Below are 17,579 nucleotides of genomic sequence, written 5' to 3' on the forward strand. Positions count from 1 at the left end.
TTTATAAGACATTTCAAACATATACAAAAATAGAGTATAATGAATTCCATATACCCATCATCTACTTCAACAATGGTCAACCCATAACCAATCTATGCTTCTACTCCTCTCTCACCCTATATTACTTTGAGGCAAATCCAAGGCATTTGATTATTTAATCAGTAGATATTTTGGTATGTGTCTCTAAATGATAATACTCTTCTAATTTAACTACAATATCATCATTATCCACTCAGTGTTCAAATTTCCCTGATTGTCTTACAAACGATTGTTGTGGTAGAGGGGCTCTAATATGATCCACTATGGCCAATTGGTATTCTTTTTTTTTTTTTTTTTTTGAGATGGAGTCTCGCTGTGTTGCCCAGGCTGGAGTGCAGTGGCGGGATCTCGGCTCACCGCAAGCTCCACCTTCTGGGTTCATGCCACTCTCCTGCCTCAGCCTCCCGAGTAGCTGGGACTACAGGTGCCCGCCACCACGCCCAGCTAATTTTTTATATTTTTAGTAGAGATGGGGTTTCACCATGTTAGCCAGGATGGTCTCGATCTCCTGACCTCAAGTGATCCACCCGCCTCGGCCTCCCAAACTGCTGGGATTACAGACGTGAGCCACCGCGCCCAGCCAGGCCAACTGGTATTCTTGCCCCTGTACAATTTCCTCCCCATTAAGTGTGGAATAGACTTAACTAACTTGTTTCTAAGGAGTAGACTATAACAAAAATGACAGGATGTCACTTCTGAGATTAGGTTGCAAAAAGACTTTGGTTTCCATCTTGGTTGCTCTCTCATTCAGGTCATTACCTGCCAGAGGTGGCTTCAAAGGTTTGTAATCTGTGCAGTCAAGGCAGAGTCCTGGGCTTAGAAAGACTTTGCACTTGGTTTAATGCTTTGCTGTCACTGTCTTGAAATTCTGAATAATTTTTGAACTAAGGGCCCTGTGTTTTTATTTTGTATTGGGCCCAACACATATAGTTGGTCCTGCCAGCTGCCATGTTGTGAATATGGAGAAGCCAGAATGGGGAGGAACTCAGGCCTGCCGACAGCTACATGAGTGAGCCTGGAAGCAGATCCTCCAGCCTCAGTAGACCCTTGAGATAACTGCAATCTCACGAGAGACCTTGAACCAGAGGTATAATGAGTTTTGGGGTGATCTTTAAAAAATTATTTGCTGTTACATGTTGTGCTTTGTTTCACAATCTGTGTGTCTAAATCAGAACCCAAATATGGTCCTCACATTGGTTGATATGTCTCTTAAGTCTCTTGTAATCTACAGGATTTTTTCACCACATTTTTTTCCCCTAGGCAAGGCTCTATTGATTGCAAGAAACAGAAAATCTACTCAAATTAGCTTAAGCAAAATAGGAAATTTATTAAAAGGGTACAAAGGGCAGTTAGACCTCATCAGAGACTGGAACCGAACTAAAAAACCATCAGAATCCAAGGTTGCTACCTTCCCATTCTCTTTGTCTCCAGGGTTCATGGTATCCTGTCTTTGTTTCCAGTTTGGGGCTATTATGAACAATATTGCTATGAATATTCTTGTACATGTCTCCTGGTACACGGATTTACAAGTTTCTTGAGAATATATTGCTTGAATTTCAACTTCTGGGGCATTTACTAAATAATGCCAAACTGTTTTCCAAATGGTTGTGCAATTTATGCTGCCACCAGTAACATATGACAGTTCCCATTATCTACATCTATGCTAGCACTTGATACTGCTAGATTTTTAATTTTAGTGTGTATGGCGGTAACTCATTTCAATTTCATTTTCCACTTTATTTATTACTAATAATGTTGAGCACCCTTGTCTAGTTATTTTTATGGATTTATAGGAGTATGTATATTATAAATAAATCCTTTGTTGTGTATTGTTTTGCAAGTATCTCCCATTCTGTGATTTGCTTTTCAATCTCTTTTTTTTTTTTTTTTTTTTGAGATGGCATCTCGCTCTGTCTCCCAGGCTGGAGTGCAGTGATGATCTTGGCTTGCTGCAACCTCTACCTCCTTGTTCAAGCAATTCTCCCGCCTCAGCCTCCTGAGTAGCTGGGACTACAGGCGCGTGCCACCATGCCCGGCTAATTTTTGTATTTTTAGTGGAGACGGGGTTTTGCCATGTTGGCCAGGCTGGTCTCAAACTCCTGACCTCAAATGATTCACCCGCCTCAGCCTCCCAAAGTGCTGGGATTACAGGCATGAATCACCGTGACTGGCCGCTTTTCAAACTTTATAGTGGCTTTGAATAGATAGAAGTTCTTAAATTGTACTTACTTCAGATTTATCAGTCTTTTCCCTTGGGCTTTTCCTTTTGCTTTTGGTGTCTTATTTAAGAAATCTTTTTCTACCTCATGATCATAAAGATGTTCTCTTATGTTATTCCAAAATGTCTTTTTTGCTTCAACTTTTACATGTAGGTCTTTAATCAACCAGGAATAGATTTTTTGTGTATGGTGTGAGGTAAAGGCCTGAAATGTTTTTTCTGTATAGAGACCCAAGTGTTTCACATCATTTGTCATTAAAAGCCTGTCTCTGTAGTGACATATCTGATACACATCATGTGATTCATATATGTGTGACTCTTTTCTGTTTCATTGGCCTAATTTTCTATCTCTGCAATATTGTACTGTCTTAATTGCTCTAATTACTTTAGTAGTAGTTTTGGTAATTAATTTAGTAATCTCCATTTTTATTGTGAAATATAACATGCACGTAGAAAATGCATTAAAATAGATTAATAGATGTCAAGCTTACTTAATATTTATAAAACAAACACCTATGTAACTACCACCCAGGTCTTTGATTACAACACTACCTCTCCCCACAGAAGGATTCATTATTTTGGCATTTATGATAGTAATTTCTTTTCTTTTCTTTTTTCTTTTTTTTTTTTTTTTTTTGAGACAGAGTCTCACTCTGTCGCCCAGGCTGGAGTGCAGTGGTGCAATCTCGGCTCACTGCAAGCTCCGCCTCCCGGGTTCACGCCATTCTCCTGCCTCAGCCTCTCGAGTAGCTGGGACTACAGGTGCCTGCCAAGACACCCGGCTAATTTTTTGTATTTTGAGTAGAGAGGAGGTTTCACCATGTTAGCCAGGATGGTCTCAATCTCTTGACCTCATGATCTGCCCGCCTCAGCCTCCCAAAGTGCTGGGATTACAGGCGTGAGCCACCACGCCAGCCTATTTCTTTGCTTTTCTTTACCAGTAGTGTACATATCCCTAAACAATATAGTTTAATTTGCTCCCATTTTGAACTTTATATTAAGAGTTATACTGAACACAATTTTATTTCTGCTTTTTTTTTTTTTTTTTTTTTTTTTTGAGACAGAGTCTCATTCTGTTGCCCAGGCTAGAGTGCAGTGGTGTAATCACAGCTTGCTACAGCTTCAACCTCCCAGGCTCAGGGAATCCTCCCACCTCAGTCTCTCAAGTAGCTAGGACTACAGGTATGCGCCACCATGCCCATCTAAATTTTTTGTAGTTTTCAGAGACAGGGTGTCACTGTGTTGCCAGGCTGGTCTTGAACACCTAGGATCAAGCAGTCCACCTGCCTCAACCTCCCAAGGTGCTAGGATTATAGGCATGAGCCATTGCACCTAAGCATAATTGATTTTTTATATGCTGATTTAGTATCCAGCAACATTCATAAAATCTTATTATTTTCTTTGTTTTTCTTTTATTTTTTATGCCTTTTTAAAATCTTTTTTTGCTTTTAAAAAAACATGAATTTTCTTTATATTTTTTGAATTCTTTGCATAAAAAATCATCTGTGAATAATGAAGCTTTATTCCTTTATAATTCTTATACTTTGTACTTCTTTTTCTTGCTTTAATATACTGCATATGCACTCCATTATAATGTTGTAATGTTGAATAGCCCCTATTTACTTTTTTTTTTTTTTTTTTTGTGACAGTGTCTTGCTCTGTCACCCAGGCTGGAGTGCAGTGGTATGATCTTGGCTCACTGCAGCCTCGACCTCCCAGGCTCAAGTGATCCTTCCACCTCAGCCTCCCAAAGTAGCTGGGACTACGGGCGCTTGCACCACCACACCTAGTTAATTTTTTTTTTTTTTTTTTAGTAGAGACAAGGGTTTCACCACGTTGCCCAGTCTGGTCTTGAACTCCTGAGCTCAAGCGATCTGCCTGCCTTGGCCTCCCAAAGTGCTGGGATTACAGGCATGAACCACCACACCTGGCCCCCATTTACTCTTGAAAAGCAACGTGTAGCATGAAGAGAAAATCTTTTGTTAGTTTTAAACAACTAACCAATGCTGGGAAGGTAAGAGAATTACTAGGTTAACAATCTGAGAATTAAGTTATCTAGTTTCATTTAAGCTTAGGCCATAGTGAAATAGAGGGAATTAAAATTTCCAAACTTTCCAACACCTTAAAATTTTCAAAAATTTTAAACTAATTTTAGAATTACAGAAAAGTTACAAAAATAATGCGGTTTCCATGTATCCCTTCCACAGCTTCTCCTAATGTTAACATTTTATATAGTCATAGCATATTGATCAGAACTGGGAAATTAACATTAGAAATTAAAAACTTTATTTGAATCTCATCAGTTTTTTTACTAATGTCTTTCATTTTGTTCTAGGATTCTATCCAGAGTCTCACATTTCATTTAGTTGTTATTTCCCCTTATTCCTGCAATCTATAACAGTTCCTTAATTTTTACCTGTCTTTCATGACTTTGACACGTTAAAAGAGTATTAATAGATCAGTTATTTTGTCAAATACTCCTCAATTTTGGTTTGTCTTATATTTCCTTATGATTGTACTAAGGTTATACACTTTTGACAAGAATACTACAGAAATGATGTTGTATCTTTCTTATTGTATCATATCACAGGATTCATGATATACATATATTTTACTACTGGTGATGCTCACATTAATCACTTAGTTAAGCTATTTTCTCCTAGGTTTTCTATTGTAAAGTAGTGGGGTAGTTAATAAATATCTCGAGGGAGATACTTTGAAAGTATGCAAATCCTGTTTCTTAGTTTGCAAATTTTCACCCACTGGTTTTAGCATCCACCGGGTAGATTTTATGTACAATTATTACTGTAGTATTTTCATGAAGGTGATTTTGTATTTTCTTCTTTAATTCCACATTTATAAATTGGAATTCTACTGTAAGGAAGATCCAGCACCTTTTTAATAAGGTCTTCATCATATAGTATTTTTGTTTCATTTGAATAAAATTATTGTCATCAGGTATTCAAATGTAAGTACAATTTTTGAATTATTCACACTACAAATTATCTTATTATTCACATCAATTAAACTAATATTCAATCCCTTAATCAAGTATTAAGAGCTGGTTGAATTCATTCATTCATATAGCTATATAATCTTTTGTTTTTTTCCGATGGAGTCTCGCTCTGTTACCCAGGCTGGAATGCAGTGGTGTGATCTCAGTTTACTGCAGCCTCTGCCTCCCAGGTTTAAACAATTCTCCTGCCTTAGCCTCCCGAGTAGCTGGGATTACAGGCACATACCACTACACCTGGCTAATTTTTGTATTTTTAGTAGAGACAGGGTTTTGCCATATTGGCTAGGCTGGTCTCGACCTCCTGACCTCAAGTGATTCACCTTCCTCAGCCTCCCAAAGTGCTGGGATTACAGGTGTGAGCTACCATAACCAGCTATGTAATCATTTTTATTCAACAAATATCTTTTGAGTACCTACTATGTGCTAGGTATTGTGGTGAATGCTAGATATTACTCTAATGCCATTCTTATTTTGATACAAGATTATACTGATGACTTTTTAATTTAGCAATGGGATATCCTCCAACTTTGGTCTTTATTTGAATATAAGTAGAAACTGGCAGGGGGCTCATAGTTAAAGCATCAATTCCAAGAGTTTAGCTGTCTCAATGCAGCACCATAGGAATATGCTAGAAATTTTATTCATAGAAATAAAGTGACTATGTTAATACAAATGGGCCATTTTGGTTGTAGCTGCCACATGCAAATTTCTTTTTGCAGGAATGCAACTAGCACACATGGTAACTTAGTGTGAGTACTCTCTTATTCTGAGAATTCAAGGCTGGTTCAATATTCAAAAAAATCAATTAATGTAACCTGCCATATTAATCATCTAAAGAGAAAAACCACACGCTCATATCAATAGATGCATAAAAAGCATTTCACAAAATACAACATTGATTTATGATAAATTTCTCAGCAAACTGGAGTAGATGAAAACTTCCCTAACCTAATAAAGGACATCAACAAAAATCCTACAGCTAACATCATACTTAGTGGTAAAAGACTGAATGCTTTCCCCCTATGTTCAGGAACAAGGCAAGAATGTCTAGTCTCACCACCCTTATTCAACATAGTATTGGAAGTCTTAGCTAGTATAACAAGCAATAAAAAGTTATAAAGGCCATTCATATTAAAAAGAAACAAACATAACTGTCCCTATTAACAGATGACATGATTGTCAATGTAGTTAATTCAAGGGAATCTACAAAAAATTCTTAGAACTAATAAAGGAGTTTCAGGATACAAGAAAAACGAACAAATATCAATTGTATTTTTATATGCAAACAATGAATAATTGGAGACTGAACCATCATTTAAACCCCTAAAATGAAATACTTTGGCACAAATCTAACAAAACACGTAGGATCTCTATGCTGAAAACTACAAAAGGCTGATGAAAGAAATCAAGGGACCTAAATAAATGGAGAGACACCATAATCATGGATTGGAAGACAACATAATAAAGATGCCAATTCTCCCTGAAATAATCTATAGATTTAATGGAATACCTATCAAAATCTAAACAAAATTCTTTTTTGGTAAATTTAGATAAGCTGATTATAAAATGAATACAGAAGAAGAGCTAAAACAATTTTGGAAAAAAAATAGCTGGAGGAAGCATATTACTCAACCTTAAAACTCACTGTCAAGACATGGCATTGGTAAAGGGATAGACACATAGATCAATGGAACAGAATGAAGAAAATTTAGGAGACTCACACAAAAGATGCCTATTTGATCTCTGACAACGGTGCAAAAACAATTCACTGGAGGATATTCTTTAAAAATGATGTTGAGGCTGGGCGTGGTGGCTCACGCCTGTAATCCCAGCACTTTGGGAGGCTGAGGTGGGCAGATCACGAGGTCAGGAGATCGAGACCATCCTGGCTAACGCGGTGAAACCACGTGTCTACTAAAAATACAAAAAATTAGCCGGGCGTAGTGGCGGGCGCCTATAGTCCCAGCTACTCGGGAGGCTGAGGCAGGAGAATGGCATGAACTCGGGAGGCGGAGCTTGCAGTGAGCCGAGATTGTGCCACTGCACTCCAGCCTGGGCGACAGAGTGAGACTCCGTCTCAAAAAAAAAAAAAAAAAAAAAAAAAAATGGTGTTGAGGCCGGGCATGGTGGCTCATGCCTGTAATCTCAGCACTTTAGGAGGCCAAGGCAGGAGGATGTTTGAGGCCAGGAGTTCTAGACTGCAGTGAGCTATGTTCACACCATTGCACTCCTGCCTGGGTGACAGAGCAAGATCCTGTCTCCAAAAACAAAACAAAATAAAAGCTCAAAAATTAACAACAAGAAAAAAATAAAACCTCAGTGGAAAAATAGGCTAAGTACTTGAACAGACCCTTCAAAGAAGATATGAGGATAGCAAGTTAGGCACATGAAAAGATGTTCAACCTCATTAACCATTAGGGAAATGCAAATTAAAACAATGATGAGATACCACTACGTACTTCTTAGAATGGCTAAAATAAAAGATACTAAAAATGAGCCTATCAAAATCAAAACCTTTTGCTCTGGAAGGCTGTTAAGAGTATGAAAAGGCAGGCTCCAGACTGGGAGAAAATATTTGCAAAACACAAAAGACAAAATAACTAGTATCCAGAATCTACAAAGAATTCTCAGATCTCAACAGTAAAAACGGAATTTAACTAGAACATGGGCAAAAGACGTGAAGAGCCATTTTATGAAAATAACAGATGGAAATTAGCTTATGAAAAGATGTTAAATATCACTAGCCATTAAAACAATGCAAACTAAAACCATAATGAGATATCACTACATGACTATTAGAATAGCTAAAATAAAAAATAGTGACAACAGCAAATGTTGGTGAGGATACAGAGCAACTGGATCACTCATAGATTGCTAGTGGGAATGTAATGTGTTAAGCCACTCTGGAAAACAGGTTGGTGAAAAAAGGCAACAGGCAACTCCTATATACTCCAGCAATACACTATACTCCTAAGCATTTATCCCAGATAAATGAAGACTTAACATTTATTTTAAAAACCTGCACATGAGGCCAGGCGCTGTGGCTCTCGCCTGTAATCCCAGTACTTTGGGAGGCCAAGGTGGGTGGTCACTTAAGGTCAGGAGTTTATGACCAGCCTGGCCAACATGGTGAAACCCTGTCTCTACTAAAAGACAAAAGTTAGCTGGGCGTGGTGGTGTGCGCCTGTAATCCCAGCTACTCAGGAGGCTGAGGCAGGAGAATTGCTTGAACCCGGGTGGCAGAGGTTGTAGTGAGCCGAGATCGTGCCACTGCACTCCAGCCTGGGTGACAGAGCGAGACTGCCTCTCAAAAACAACAACAACAACAACAACAACAACAAACCTGCACATGAATGTTCATATCATCTATATGTGTAATAAGAAAGCCTGGAGGCAATCCAGATATCCTTCAATGGGTAAATGTTTAAATGAACTGTGATACGTCTATACCATGGACTATTACTCAAAAATAAAAAGTTATAAGCAATTCATATATACAACAATCTGGATGAATCACCACAGAATTACGAGGGAAAAAAACCAATACCAAAGGGTTATATGCTGTATGATTACCTTTAGATCACTTTCTTGAAATGTTAAAATTATAAAAGTGAAGAACATATTAATGATTGCTAGGGATTAAGAGGAGTTAGGGACAGGAGGCAGGTAGTGGTGGCTATAAAAAGACAACTTGAGGGATCTTTGTGGTGGTGAAAGTGTTCTCTATCTTTTTTTTTTTTTAATTATTATACTTTAAGTTTTAGGGTACATGTGCACAATGTGCAGGTTAGTTACATATGTATACATGTGCCATGCTGGTGTGCTGCACCTGTTAACTCGTCATTTAGCATTAGGTATATCTCCTAAAGCTATCCCTCCCCCCTCCCCCACCCCACAACAGTCCCCAGAGTGTGATGTTCCCCTTCCTGTGTCCATGTGTTCTCATTGTTCAATTCACACCTATGAGTGAGAATATGTGGTGTTTGGTTTTTTGTTCTTGCAATAGTTTACTGAGAATGATGATTTCCAATTTCATCCATGTCCCTACAAAGGACATGAACTCATCATTTTTTATGGCTGCATAGTATTGTATACGTGCCACATTTTCTTAATCCAGTCTATCATTGTTGGACATTTGGGTTGGTTCCAAGTCTTTGCTATTGTGAAGAGTGCCACAATAAACATACGTGTGCATGTGTCTTTATAGCAGCATGATTTATAGTCCTTTGTGTATATACCCAGTAATGGGATGGCTGGGTCAAATGGTATTTCTAGTTCTAGATCCCTGAGGAATCGCCACACTGACTTCCATAAGGGTTGAACTAGTTTATGGTCCCACCAACAGTGTAAAAGTGTTCCTATTTCTCCACATCCTCTCCAGTACCTGTTGTTTCCTGACTTTTTAATGATTGCCATTCTAACTGGTGTGAGATGGTATCTCCTTGTGGTTTTGATTTGCATTTCTCTGATGGCCAGTGATGGTGAGCATTTTTTCATGTGTATTTTGGCTGCATAAATGTCTTCTTTTGAGAAGTGTCTGTTCATGTCCTTTGCCCACTTTTTGATGGGGTTGTTTGTTTTTTTCTTGTAAATTTGTTTGAGTTCATTGTAGATTCTGGATATTAGCCCTTTGTCAGATGAGTAGGTTGCGAAAATTTTCTCCCATTTTGTACTACAAACACCTCTATGCAAATAAACTAGAAAATCTAGAAGAAATGGATAAATTCCTCGACACATACACCTTCCCAAGACTAAATCAGGAAGAAATTGACTCTCTGAATAGACCAATAACAGGCTCTGAAATTGTGGCAATAATCAATAGCTTACCAACCAAAAAGAGTCCAGGACCAGATGGATTCACAGCCGAATTCTACCAGAGGTACAAGGAGGAACAGGTACCATTCCTTCTGAAACTATTCCGATCAATAGAAAAAGAGAGAATCCTCCCTAACTCATTTTATGAGGCCAGCATCATCCTGATACCAAAACCGGGCAGAGACACAACCAAAAAAGATAATTTTAGACCAATATCTTTGATGAACATTGATGCAAAAATCCTCAATAAAATACTGGCAAACAGAATCCAGCAGCACATCAAAAAGCTTATCCACCATGATCAAGTGGGCTTCATCCCTGGGATGTAAGGCTGGTTCAATATACGCAAATCAATAAATGTAATATAGCATATAAACAGAACCAAAGACAAAAACCACATGATTATCTCAATAGATGCAGAAAAGGCCTTTGACAAAATTCAACAACCCTTCATGCTAAAAACTCTCAATAAATTAGGTATTGATGGGACGTATCTCAAAATAATAAGAGCTATCTATGACAAACCCACAGCCAATATCATACTGAATGGGCAAAAACTGGAAGCATTCCATTTGAAAACTGGCACAAGACAGGGATGCCCTCTCTCACCACTCCTATTCAACATAGTGTTGGAAGTTCTGGCCAGGGCAATTAGGCAGGAGAAGGAAATAAAGGGTATTCAATTAGGAAAAGAGGAAGTCAAATTGTCCCTGTTTGCAGATGACATGATTGTATATCTAGAAAACTCCATTGTCTCAGCCCAAAATCTCCTTAAGCTGATAAGGAACTTCAGCAAAGGCTCAGGATACAAAATCAATGTGTTCTCTATCTTGACTGAAACAATGCTGATCTCCTGGTTGTGAGACTGAACCATAGCTTTGCAAGATATTACCACTGGGGAAATTGGGTAAAGGGTACATGGGTTCTATCTGTTGTTTCTCACAAACGCATGTGAATCTATAATCATCTCAAAATAGAAAGTTTAATTTTAAAAATATTGACAATATCAAGTGCTGATGAGGATGTGGGGGAAATGAAATTCTTATGCTTTGCGGGTTGGGATGTAAAATGGTAGAAAGCCACTCTGGAAAACAGTTTGGTGGTTTCTTATAAAGTTAAACATACACGTACCATGTGACCAGCGATCCAGCTCCAGCTTAGTAAAATGAAAACTATGTTCAGTTAAAACCTGTACATGAATGTTCATAGCAACTTCATTTGTGAGAGACCAAAACTGGAAACAAAATCTCTATCAACAAGTGAATGGATAAACAAGCTGTGATATATCCATATAGTAGAATATTACTAAGCAATAAAAATGAACTATTGATACACACAACAATTTGAGTGAATCTCAAAGGCATAATGCATAATGAAAGAAGCCAGCCTTTGAAATTTACATACTGTATGATTCCATTTATATGATGTGCTCAAAAAGACAGAATTATGGTGCTGGAGAACAGATCAATGGTTGCTAGGGGTTATAGACTGGGGGGGACGTGACTTAAAAAGCATGGCATGAGAGAGTTCTGGAGGTGATGGAACTGCTCTGCATCGATTGTGGTGGTGGTTACACAAATCTATATATGTGTTCTTTTTTTTTTTTTTTTGAGATGGAGTCTCGCTCTGTCACCCAGGCTGGAGTGCAGTGGTGCGATCTTGGCTCACTGCAACCTCCACCTCCTGGGTTCAAGCAATTCTCCTGCCTCAGCCTCCCAAGTAGCTGGGATTACAGGTGCATGCCACCACGCCCAGCTAATTTTTGTATTTTTAGTAGAGATGGGGTTTCACTATATTGCCCAGGCTGGTCTCAAACTCCTGATCTCAATCAATCTGCCTGCCCAGGCCTCCCAAAGTGCTGGGATTACAGGCATGAGCCACCGGTCCCAGCCAAGTGTATTAAAATCAATCTGAGTATACACCAGAAGGGGAAAAAAAGCCAATTTTACTATTTGATAATTTAGAAACAAATAAGTAAATAAAGATTTAAAAAGTCATCTGTTTTCCCCAATTAACGGTGCTGTGCTAGAGTTGGATTTCAGCCACAACTTGTTCATGTTCTTGGCCTCTTTTGTGCTATCCACAACCTGCCCGATCACAAGCTTCAACCCTGCCTGTTGAGCCTCAGAAAAATAGAGAAATGGAGGTATTTAAAGACTATCTGGGGAACTATAAACTACTGTGAGTAAAGGATTAATAAAACCCACTCTATTTTTTGAGGATGAATTTGATCTGGGGTTAACTTTCTAGCTCTGTTTCCCTGGAAACCTTATAGTGGTAGAACGTCAGCTGTGTTACCAGGCAGAATTGCTTATGGTGAAAATGAACCCAAATAGTATATTCCATCTGGACCAAGAGGACTGTGAATGAAAGATAAATATCCAGTTGGAAGCCCTACCTTTGGGATTCTCTGAGCATAGTGCCTCTTACAACTGGATTTGTCCATTGTGGGACTCTGGAAGCAATATTTATGGAACTGTTACAAGAGTTGTTGCTTCCTATTGGGAAATGAGTTTTTAAAGCCCAGATAAGCTCCCACACCTATCTGTGTGATCTTGTTGTCTTACATCCGAACTGCTACTTGGAAGACCAAAGAGTGGGCACTGGATTGCTTGTCACTTGCTGGAGAGATGCTGGCATGCTATGTTTCCTATCCTTCACCTTTTTTTTCTTTTTGAGACAGGGTCTTGCTTTGTTGCCCAGGCTGGAGTGCAGTGGTGTGTGATCACTGCTCACTACAGTCTCGACCTCCTGGGCTCAGGTGATCCTCTCACCTCGGCCTCCAGAGTAACTAAGACTACAGGCACACGTCACCACGCCCCACTAATTTTTGTATTTTTTTGTAGAGACAGAGTTTCACCATGTTAGCCAGGCTGGTCTGGAACTCCTGAGCTCAAGCAATCTGTCTGCCTTGGCCTCCCAAAGTGCTGGGATTACAGGCATGAGCCACTGTGCCTGCCTATCCTTCCCCTTTCTAGGTAGAACCAATGCCAAGTGAGATGTATTATAGTCATGAGCATGAAATAACTAGTTAAGGGAAAAAATAACAAAGAGTGGGTGTTACAAGTACTCTGGAAAGCATTCGGGGTCTAAAGTAAACCAAGTCTTTTGGAACCACCCTGGAGAGGTTAGAAATCTGGCAGATAAGGGAACAAATGGTAATGCTGTGAATAAAATTCAATATTTTTTTTCTGTTCATGTAGCACAAGTAATTGTTTACCCTGTGCACGTGGACAAGGTCTGATACATTGTCTTTGGATGAACAGGTTTCATGTTTTCCTTACCTTGGGGAACTTGCACAAGGCCAACACTTATACCAGCAAGTAAGTCTCCCAGAAGCCAATCCTTTAATCGATACATACACATCCATTCTAGGAAGGGAAAGATTGTAAGCATGCATCGTAGGAACCTGTGCCATGAGCAGCTGTGAGAGAGAAGAGCAGAGACTTGGTTAGTTTCTCCAAAGAAAATGCCCACATAGCCAAGAAAAGGCATTTGGCCCACATAACCAAGAAAAAGCAGAGTCCTGTCAGCACTAATGACAGTTTGACATATTGGACCAGATAATTCTTTGTTGTGGGGTTGTCCTGTGCATTGCAGGATGTTTAGCAGCATCCCTCATCCCTACACATTCACACATTCGGTATCAGTAGAACTCCCTCCTTCAGCTGTGACAGCTAACAATAACAATGTCTCCAGACATCGCCACATGTTCCCTGGGGGACTAAATCACCTTAGCTTCAGAACCAAGTGCTATGTATATGTCAAGAACTAAGCCGTATACATCCAGCATGTAATCAGTTCTGTGTTTTCACAGGATATTTGGGAAGAATTAAACCTACCAATTTTCCAGTAGAAAAATGGACTGCTGTTGTTTTCTCTTGACAAGGACAGTGTTTTGAGGTGTGACATTGATAGGTGGAAGGGCGGTTAACACATTTATGTTATTCCCAATTAGGAGAGTCCCCAAGTGCGAGGCAGGTACACAAAGTGTGTTCTTTCTAATTATGACCCTCTGTGGAGGAGAGGAGAGCATGGAACTAAAATTTTTACCAAACATTTACTCTGTCTGGCCTTGACCTGTGACATGTAGAAATTAGTAGAAAATAGAGAATATGAAGTCCTGTGCTTAAGGACTTAGTTATGTAAGGAAACAACTTTATAAAATAAGACTTTATTATCCTTTAGCCCAGTAGATCTCAACTAGGTGCAGTTTTGTTCCCCTGTGTACATGTGGCAATGTCCAGAGACTTTTTTTTTTTTTTGAGATGGAGTCTTGCTCTGTCGCCCAAGCTAGAGTGCAGTGGCACAATCTTGGCTCACTGCAGCCTCTGCCTCCCGGGTTCAAGCAATTCTCCTGCCTCAGCCTCCTGAGTAGCTGGGATTACAGGCATGCGCCACCATGCCTGGCTAATTTTTGTATTTTTAGTAGAGATGGAGTTTCACCATGTTGGCCAGGCTGGTCTTGAACTCCTGACCTCAGGTGATCTGCTCGCCTCGGCCTCCCAAAGTGCTAGGATGACAGGCGTGAGCCACCGTGCCTGGCCCAGAGACATTTTTGATTCTTGCAATTGGCAAGTAGGTAGAGGCTAAACATCACAGAATACACAAGCCAATTCTCCACAAGAAAGAATTTTCTGGTCCAAAATGTCAATGATGCTGAGATTGAGAAAACCTGCTTTAACTTTTAGATGACCTAAAACAACAGAATCATCATTAGTCAACCAGGAAAACCAATTTGGTTTTAAATTGTTTTTCATTATTTAGATTTTAGCAGGGGTTGAAAGTAAAAAGTATGAAGATTTTTCACGTGTAAACTGAGCTAGATAATTGGGATTTGACTACAACAACAAACATAACTTTAACGTAGTCAGGGCTGAAGTGCATGCTCAGACAAGAAGTAATTTTACTTATGTTTTACTGTCACAACTATGGCATTACTATTGCTAAGGTAATTAATGCCAAATAAATATGACTTTACCAAGGTCGCAGGAATAAGTGTGAGTAGAGATGGGGCTAGAAACAAGGTCCTTGATTTCTAGCTCAGTGTTCTAGCCACTCTCCTGCTTCCAAATTTCCTATTGGCAGCTGTGAAATGCTGCTCCGCAGCCATGAGTAAGACCATTGGTTTGGAAGGAACATCACATTGCTGTTCTTAGGAGAGTCCCTGGGTGTGTGGCAGGTGTACAAAACATGCTCTTTCTAATTATGAGCCTCTGTGGAGAAGAGTAGAGCATGGCACTGGAACAGTTTGTTCCTTCACCTGGTTCAGTCTGCCTTCCTCTCTGTGTGTCACTTAGGGAAAGACCAGCCAGCCACCCAAGGCAAAATCATCAAAGCTCTTCCCCATGGTGAAGAATACAATGGACACGGAGTGATGAGGCTTTAAGAGTGACAGGAACTAAGGAGGGAATTAGAGGAATGGAAGTTGAAGCTGACGGCGGAATAGTATTAGCATTTAGACATGAATCTGGATTTCAGTTAAGACATCTTAAAAGTGAGAAATGGAAGAATCAAAATGAAAGCACGGGGAGATTTTGATAAGAGGGGGGATTTGCAGTTGCTAAAGAGGAAGAAAATGAGGAAAGATATTAAGAGGTTTTCTGCAGAAAGGAAGAGATGGGGTTAAAAGATTATTTTATTTACATTAAAAAACTCACTTATGGCCAGTTGCGGTGGCTCACGCCTGTAATCCCAGCACTTTGGGAGACCAAGGCGGGCGGATCACAAGGTCAGGAGTTCAAGACCGGCCTGGCCAATATGGCGAAACCCCGTCTCCACTAAAAATACAAAAATAAACCGGGTCTGTAGTCCCAGCTACTCGGGAGGCTGAGGCAGAAGAATCGCTTGAACCCAGGAGGCTGAGGTTGCAGTGAGCTGAGATAGCGCCACTGCACTCCAGCATGGATGACAGAGTGAGACTCCAGCTCAAAATAAAAAAAAGAGGAAAAAAAAACTCCCTTATCTAGTGTTATTTCCTAGTTGCTTTACAAATACTCTTTAAGTCCTCACAATCACTTTATGAGGCAGGTGCTATTATCATGTTGATCTTACAGATAAGGAAACTGAGGCACAGCAGAGGTGAATAGCTTACCTAAGGTCACAAGGCTGAAAAGCAGCAGGACTAGTATTCAAAATCAGGCAATCTGGCTTCAAAATTGTGGTTTTTTTTTTTTTTTTGAGACGGAGTCTCACTCTGTAGCCCAGGCGGGAGCGCAGTGGTGCAATCTCAGCTCACTGCAACCTTTGCATTCCGGTCCTGGTTCAAGCAATTCTCCTGCCTCAGCCTCCCGAGTAGCTGGAATGACAGGCACATGCCACCATGCCCAGCTAATTTTTGTATTTTTAGTAGAGACGGGGTTTCATCATGTTGGCTAGGCTGGTCTTAAACTCCTGACCTTGTGATCTGCCTGCCTCGGCCTCCCAGAGTGCTGGGATTACAGGCATGAGCCACTGTGCCCAGCCAGAATTGTGCTCTTAAGCACTGTGCTGTGCTACCTTTCTGGTTAAAATTCAGAAGTGGAGAGAACTGTATGTTTTAGAAGTAGGGAGTAACAGTTGCTAGAAAGCTTATGGGAGGCAGAATGGGTCAGATTTAAGTGTCCGGATGGCAAGGCTAAGTAAGGAAGGTAGAAAGGAGTTAGGCTGAAATTTCACTGGGAATACTTATTTATAATGAGGGTAAAGATAGGGAAAAAGACTATAATTTTATAGAGACAAAGCCAATGTTGCCCCAAATACCCTCTTTGGCACATGTCCCCCGATCCACCATGGAGCACAGGAAGTGAGAGGACTGTGGGGGATATCCAAGAGCACAACTTGCAAAAGGCAGAATGTGGACAAAGTAGAATGTCTCAAGGAGAGGACAGTCTGGAGCAGGGCTGTGTAGGTACTTTCCACACTTGTCACCAACATGCCAACATACCAACATGTGCCAATTGTGGGTGATAAACCAGGGGACAAGAAGGACTAATAAATTCAGAGTGTGAGTGAGGACGACTTGAGTAATTAAGATTACTACAGTGATGTAGGTCACAAAGGATTCTTTGTTTTTTTTTTCTTTTTGAGACAGAGTCTCACTCTGTCACCAGGCTGGAGTGCAGTGGCGTGATCTCGGCTCACTGCAACCTCTGCCTCCCGGATTCAAGCGATTCTCCTGCCTCAGCCTCTCGGGTAGGTGGGATTACAGCTGTGCGCCACCAAGCCAAGCTAATTTTTGTATTTTTAGTAGAGAAGGGGTTTCACCATGTTGGCCAGGATGGTCTCAAACTCCTGACCTCAGTGATCCACCCACCTCGGCCTCCCAAAGTGCTGGGATTACAGGTGTGAGCCACTGCACCCGGCCAGGGTTCTTAACCTGAGGTTTGTGGACCTGCAAGGAGTCTGTAGATAGTATTTGGGGACATCTGTGAAATTATATAGGTGAACTTATATCTTTATTTCACTAACCTCTTTAGCATTTCCTTCAATTATGAATGTTGGCAACAAACC

The 17,579-nt window shown here is 40.1% G+C and overlaps 1 protein-coding gene across 6 annotated transcripts in view; it reads right to left on the reverse strand.

Moving 5' to 3' along the window:
- Positions 1–17,579, reverse strand: part of SLC26A8 (solute carrier family 26 member 8) — an 82,582-nt gene that overhangs the window by 56,776 nt on the left and 8,227 nt on the right. For all 6 annotated transcript variants that reach the window (XM_054490898.1, XM_054490903.2, XM_054490899.2 and 3 more), the window contains exon 3: positions 13,373–13,512. In XM_054490898.1, coding sequence (XP_054346873.1) covers positions 13,373–13,512 — 140 coding nt within the window. The remainder of the gene's footprint in view (positions 1–13,372; positions 13,513–17,579) is intronic.

The sequence above is a fragment of the Pongo pygmaeus genome, chromosome 5, assembly GCF_028885625.2.
Source record: "Pongo pygmaeus isolate AG05252 chromosome 5, NHGRI_mPonPyg2-v2.0_pri, whole genome shotgun sequence".
In the NCBI taxonomy this organism is placed as follows: Eukaryota; Metazoa; Chordata; class Mammalia; order Primates; family Hominidae; genus Pongo; species Pongo pygmaeus.